We start from the raw sequence: 7,290 nt of genomic DNA, 5'->3' as shown, positions 1-7,290 counted from the left end.
GGTTCTGGCTCATGTTATGTAGGTAAGGTGCTAGATAGCATGATTTGTCCATCTCATGGCAAGCGCTGCATGTGAATCTCAACCAGCTGTCCGTTGGTGCATGTTGTGTAGGTTTCAAATAGGAGTGAGCCATATGGATAAAATCCTCCATACTATGCTGTATGTCATTTTATATCATGGTATTGATATATACAGTATATTTGTACATGAAAGTTAGTGGTTTCATTATTTTTCATCTTCTGATTATTTAATCAGCCTCAAAATATCCTAATCCAACTTTCGAATGTTTGAGAAATTGCTGCTTTTTGATGTTTTATTTCGATTTTTGGGCAGTTGATCAGAACTCATTGATTGATCAGGGGATTTGATGATGTCGACCAAGGATCTGGGATATCGTGTTGGGTTCAGTAGTGACAACCAAACAACTAATCAACAATTCAAGCATTAGATTAGATTAGATTAATCATTAATACAACAATGTGTTAGTTGCCAGTTTAATTTCAATACATTTTTTACAAAATAGATGTATGGACTGTTAAAAGATAAATTCACCAGGAATATTAGTTGTTAAAAAACCTGACAATACAGATTGATGCACAAATCATAGGAAAACCAATAAGGCCATCAAAGCAATGATCTTGCACACTCGTAGACAAGAAGCATAACGAGAAACACCAAGATATCAAAATCAAGTAAAATCCACTTTCTTTATATCCTATTTCACGAATAAAAATGTGCCTTAGGGAGCTTTACAATCCATACACTAAACAACATCCTCTATCCTCAGTCCCTCGGCTTGAATGAGAAACATCTCCCAGGATCTTGTCTTCTCCTACATCATTCTCTCTGCAGCAAGCCAAGCTGGCTTTGATTTAGTCTCTCCTCCTCCTCCTCCTCCTCCTCCTCACCTCTGCCTCCATACTGTCAAGTTCAAAGGATGCTGGCCTTCCTTAAGAGCTTGTTGAGTTTGCTGATCTCCAAGACATGACACCACCTACCTAGCACCAGCGGAGCGCAGAGCACTGGCTAATGACTGCTAAAAGAGCTACAGGTCACTGTGTCACACACTGAAGGCGCTGATCCTCCAGGAAAGAACAGTCTACTCTGTCCCTTATGAAGAGGGCTTCAGTGTTGTGGATCCAACCCAGTTTTGTACTGGTTTAGATCCCGAGGGACTTCTGAGTCCATCCTGTTCATTTCCTCTCCTTAGATAACAACAGGGCAGGGAAGCGGCCTCTTTTTCCTCTCCCACAAGCTCATTGGTTTTGCTGACTTCGAGCTTCAGGTTAATTTCATTTAAAAATGTGGCGGTGCCCTCAATCAGACCTTTGTACTGTAACAATAGTCTTTAAGGACAAATTCACACTGCAGGCCTTTTTTGAATTTATTGCAGATCCCATTTTTTGTTTGGCTGTAATGTTTTAAATGTGATAAATAACAGATTCCAGTGAACTTTGCATGTTCCAGCACTGACTTGCATCCGCTAAAATGTCTTCACATGCATCACACTGCTTACAGAATCTAAAGGTCACTGAAGTCGGCTCTTATGATTTCATTTCTATTTCATGACATTCATTTAAGTCTGGAGTTTCTTTAAGCTCTGCTTTAAGGCACTTAAACCTTGCAGCCCCATTTTTTGTGGCCCATTTTTAAAATTCTTTCAAAGAATATGCTTATAATAAGACCCACAAGTCAGCCAACATAAAAACTATGATGTCTAACACCTCACTGTTCCTTTCTGACTTGAATCACAGCTGTCTTCCAAGTGACTCCTGACATCACAGAATAAAAACAAATGTCAGCTGAGAGGGACGTGAAAGTTGTACAAAGTCTGATATGACTGTTCAGACTGAGGAAGCATAGCAGCATAATCAAACCATCTTTGTTTTGATCATTGTATAATCACCTAAAACTAAGGATTTTTATGTTTGCCATAGCTTAGAACGAACACTAACATTGTACATTTCCCAGCTGTGGGACCAATGAAGGATTTCTGATTAAATATCTGCATAGAGGTCTAATGCTCTATGGTAAGTAAGAACGGATACAACACTCCTTAATCCAAATAGGGCACCAATGTGTCTTATGTTATGTGAAGGCCATCATAGCTTCCTAAACACTTGCACAACTACAACTGCGAACCCAATGGCTAGTTACTGCGCTCTAGTGAAGTGAAGGGTTAGAGGGGATGTATTTAGTTGGATGCAATGTGCAACAGCTATGATATACTTTTAAATGTGGTACAACACACAGGGAGTAAATTGCAACTTGACCAGTCACTGCAGCTGTACTATTTCTGACTCCAGCAATTCAATTTTTAGAGGGGACCTATTAATCACTTAGCTCATCACTGCACAAGTGTAGCTTGAAATAGGATTTTATAATTTTCAAGACTTCCTTTTAACGTTAATTATTTGATTATACTTGCTGATGCACCTGAGTTGTGTAAATGTTCTCCTTTTAAAAATGTTACCTTCAATACTTGTTTATCCAAACCCTCTTCACTAGCTAATGCAAGCCTCTGGTGGCTGAAGGGTTAAGCGTCATTTGGTAGTAGGAAGTGGGTGGTAAGAGCTGAGGATGAAGCGAAGCCTGTGCAGCGACCACGGATCGTTTTACGCGAGAAAATCAATCTTACATCAGAGAAGAACAGAGTGAACAACACATCGTGTACCTGTGAGAAGACAGCAAAACGGACGAATCTCTGTACGGAAGGACGAAAACGCGAAGTGATCAACCTGCTTTCAGTGCCGATGCGTGCATCACCAGTGGGACGTATAGAGTCGCTACATTCTAACATTGAGCTCGCCTTTTTTTAAAGCTTTGACAGCGCCTGGATGTGTCATATAATAGAGATTTGTTGTAGGGCAATAATGTACAATATGCATGCAATGAACTCCGTGTACATGCATGCACTGGAGCTTTCTCAGCACAGAGACGGTGTTTGTGCTTTAGCTGCCGGTGGACTCCTCTGATATGTAGCGGATTCCTGCAGCTCGTAGCTTCACGGAGGATCGTTGTGAGAGGAGCATTGTAAAGGATGACAGTAGTTGCATTTCACTGTAACTGGTGCAATTCTTATTATTTAAAACTGTGATTGTGACTCATACTAGATGTCTCGGGGATGAAAGATGTGTGCAAACTTATTTGTTTCATCTTATATGAGCTGTGATAAGCTTCAGTCTGACAGTCTGGGCTTCTTCACTGTCTCTAAGCTGGACTTCTCATTCAGCAGATCCCACCACAGAGCAGCCCTGTCAGTTTCCATCACACTCTAATTGCCAGGGTCGAGCACTTTTATATACTTGGATTGTGATTTTTATTTTTATTTTTCGAGTCAAGAGAAGATTTCTAGCAGGCTTTCATTGAAGACCCTGACTAAAACAGCAGTTGATCACTTCGTTTTTCTGCTGATGTTAAAAACAGCCGACACAACGCCAAGCATTTCGGTTTAGTAGTAAATTGACTCTCGCTGAAAGCCACGCGAGAGTGGTGCGTCTTCTCGCCCTCGTCACCTGGAAACCACAGGAGCCCACGAGACACTCCGACAGGTGACCCCGGACACGCGCCATGGATGATTCCGGGATCATCCGAAGAAGGAGGCTGCAGGTGACAACTTGTTTACCTAATTTGTCAATGAATGTTGTAAAACATAAGCAACATATCTTTATTTCAGAATAAGTGTTGACTATTTTGACATTTAGCTACCATTGTTATATTCGTGGATGTAAATAAAGTAAAACCCTCTCTCTCAGTGTAGATTATCTTCCAATATCAATATTCTGGTATGTTTTTTAGGAAATCATGATATTTCATTACTTTAAAACAGTACAGCTCATTGATTCATTGCAACACTGTCTACATGTATACACATTAGCTACAGTATATGCAAACATCTCAACACGTCTTTGACATTGTACAAACACAATTTGTCAAGGCAAAACAAATGAGTGCGGTGAGTGAAATAGCTGCTAAATAACCGTTTTGGATTCAATATAATATGTATTTACCCTACAGTATATGCATAGTGTTAATCAGTAACACTAAGAGATTTGAAGCCTAACGGTGCCATTGAGAATGAGGTTAACTTTGTGTTTTACTTCCCTTTCTATGAGGACACAAGATATGTCATTTTTACTGAAATGACGCCTATTTATGTTGATTTATTTTGACTGGCGGACTATAAACGACTTCAGTTGTCCTTCAAAAAGAGACGGTTTTGTAGAAGATTTTATCTGCAGTGCTTGCAGGAGCGAAGGCAGAATGTTTTGTCCAAACCAAGTGGTAAAATATTATATGTTGTAATTTTGAAATGGAATGACATTTTTGAGCACTTGAGAACTGTATTTTTGGTTGAGTTTGGTACTTTAGAAAATCATCATCAAATTATCATCATCATCCAAGTATAAAAACAGGCATATGATGAGTCTGAGCTGCTGAGAGAGACTGAGTAGTTGAAGTAGATTATGTTGTTATATTTGAACGGGGCTAGTCACTTAGCACATGTCTTGTACATGACAGACACGGGAAGTCGCTGGTTAAAGCTTCCCCAAGGCTTTCCTCTGTGCGGTTGGCGCTTGCATGAAATTAAACAAGTGAGGCAGGCAGAGCTTACTATGCAGGGCCATTGTCTGTCTGCCAGTGCTTTCCTGCTTCCTGGTGAATTCATTTTGAGTAAACGTATTCAGCTGCGACATTGTGCCAAGTTATTCCTTTCTAGAAGGTTGCTCTTCATTTATAAAATATAAACGACGTTGGAAGATTTCCTGCACAAATGTTGTTGTTCATCTGGGAAAACATAGCCGTAAGGCTCAGCGTTAACTCCACAGGTGCTGCGTTTCTGTTGCAAGACCTAGTGGATTAAACAGATACTAAGATTAAAGTCTGTGTTTGATTAAGTAAGTAAACGACAATTTAATTCATAAAATAATAAAATATTATTTTTGGCAGAGTTTGGTGTATAGTTGTGTAAGTTAGTTCTAGTTGAAATTTAATCATGAACCCTGTCAGTGGAAATGAAAAGAAAGACACACATTCACAGATAAAATCAGGAATACACTGATAGACATAAAAACACACATTCACTTTCAATGGATTACCGATGAGTCAAAGTTTTGATTTTAGTCAGAGTGCATTAAAATGTGTGTGCACATGCAGTGGCTACACTTAGCATATTTTGAGTGTGTGGGTGTGTTTGTACATAACATTCATGCCTACACGTACATATTAAATTGACTCCCACCCTCTGCCCTACTCTCCATTTCCATTGAAGTGGTCGATATCCATATCTCAGACAGAGGAGGTCTAAATGCCGCGGATGTGGCGCAGTTGTCAGGCCCATTAGCAGAACTAATGGTGGCCTAACAGCACTGTGAGCCCTCGGGGAGGAAGACCGACCACCAGCAGCAGGACGGGCTGAAAGGGCCCGGGGCCAGGGGTGGGAGGGTGGTGGTAGGAGAGGGAGGGGCAGGATAGACCTGAGGCAGGCAGCAGCTGTGGGCTACAGTAGACCCCATTAAGAGGCTATTATAATATCTGGATCCCTTTCCTGTCTGGATCTACTTTCACACTGGAGAGAGAGAAAGAGAGGAGGAAGAGGAAGGTGTGTGTGTCTGTGTGTCTGTGTGTCTGTCTATGTGTAGATATATAGCATGTTTGTGTTTCGTGGGGATTACATCACTAAAACTAAGGTAGGGCTTTGTGTCAATCAATATTGAAACCCAATTTGTTTCATGAATGAAAATATAATCAGGACTCTCACTTATTGATTTAACAAAACAGCCAAACTTAAATCACATGGATTCATTGTTCACTTAATACAAACTGTAAAGAAACTGTGCATGGTTAAAAAACATTGTAAAATATACAGAATTAGGATTGATTTGACTAAAAACGGAGACTGTTAAGGTACATAACATTTCTTATAAATCTCATGGACCAATGTTACCAACTTCCCGGTACATGACAGTAAAAACACTGTATTGAATTGTTAGTTGTTTAATAATATAAAGATATATAACAAGAGGGAATGTTTACAATAAAATGACTGCCGCTCCAGAACACAGTGTCACCTGAATTCCTCATATTAATTATCCTTAATTGCAGCAGGCTCTTGAGGGCTTTGTCACCTGGACATAAATGTGTTTGTTTTTGGAGCGCTTGCCTGAAACATCCTTCTTCTTCGAAGGACTCACTCTCTTTAATGGCTACTTGCAGTCACTTAGTATCCTGATTGATTCATCCTGCTTTCTTCCTCTTGTCTTTGTCTCTCTCCATTTATCTCCCTCACTTCTCTACACTTCTCTTTTATTTATTTAGCATTCAGTTATCCTTCACCTTCATCACCTCATATTATCCATCCATCTTTTGGTCTACGTCTCCCTTTTTCCTCACCTTCATTTTCACTTTTTTTTTTCATTTTCACCTCTTTCTGGCAGCTCCACATGGCACAGCATTGTGAGGGCGTGACATTATACTGGAAATAAATGACATTACAATAAAGGACATGACCTAAACAGATTTATTTTGCCCAGAGACTTACAGTTTCCCCCCTACCAGCCTGCTTGCACCAGATGCCGCATGAATAACACACACATTTACTGAATCATTCGCATTTCTTTTACAATTCATGGTTTGCTTTTTGCTTTTATTTCTCGCTGTGGTAACATAAGACGCTCAGAGCCAGTGTTTAGGTGGAGAAAGCCGTAAAAAGACTATCAAAAGTGGGAAAGTCCACTTGTGGAGGAGTTTGGGATCTGTGGATAGGTAAAAAGAAACACAGGACTTTGACCCTGAAGTTGTTGATATATTTATGTTGACAATATGTAACATCCCAAACTTAATCTCCTTAATTATCCAAACTATGATCCTTTCCTAAACCTAATCCAGCAAGTTGTTTATATTCATAACTTTAACCACTTGAAGGTTATATTTGGTATCTTCTTCTTTATTTGACACTAAGTTAGAGGGAAATCTGTGGTGAAAGGTGATTGGACGTGATGATATTCATAATGTCACATATTACTGTTTTCATTACTGACCAATCCAGTTTTTTTCAAATCATCACATAATAGTAGACTTTTCTGCCAAAAGCCATTATTTTGTGACATGAAACCTAAGAAAAAGAAACTAAAATGATTTGTGGCACCGCTCTAAAGCCTGTAACGGCAGGTGAGTGTGTGTCATTGAGATGAATCGTTTTCATCTCAAGTTAAGATGATCCTGCCGTCCCGGGCAGTTGTAGGTGTGTGTGGATCGACTTACACTTATCCCATATGCTCATACACTCAC

At 39.7% G+C, this 7,290-nt stretch overlaps 1 protein-coding gene across 1 annotated transcript in view; it reads left to right on the top strand.

Annotated features, from left to right (window-relative positions):
* Positions 1–2,584: 2,584 nt before the first annotated feature.
* mast1a (microtubule associated serine/threonine kinase 1a) overlaps positions 2,585–7,290 on the top strand; it is a 61,938-nt gene continuing 57,232 nt past the window's right edge. Inside the window, exon 1 of the mRNA XM_063884160.1 lies at positions 2,585–3,609. Within this exon, the coding sequence (XP_063740230.1) occupies positions 3,571–3,609 (39 nt within the window). The 5' untranslated portion in view covers positions 2,585–3,570. The remainder of the gene's footprint in view (positions 3,610–7,290) is intronic.

This window comes from Eleginops maclovinus, chromosome 5 (assembly GCF_036324505.1).
Source record: "Eleginops maclovinus isolate JMC-PN-2008 ecotype Puerto Natales chromosome 5, JC_Emac_rtc_rv5, whole genome shotgun sequence".
NCBI lineage: Eukaryota > Metazoa > Chordata > Actinopteri > Perciformes > Eleginopidae > Eleginops > Eleginops maclovinus.
The sequence above is the reverse complement of the archived record's forward strand: the minus strand, read 5'-3'. Positions and strand labels throughout refer to the sequence as shown.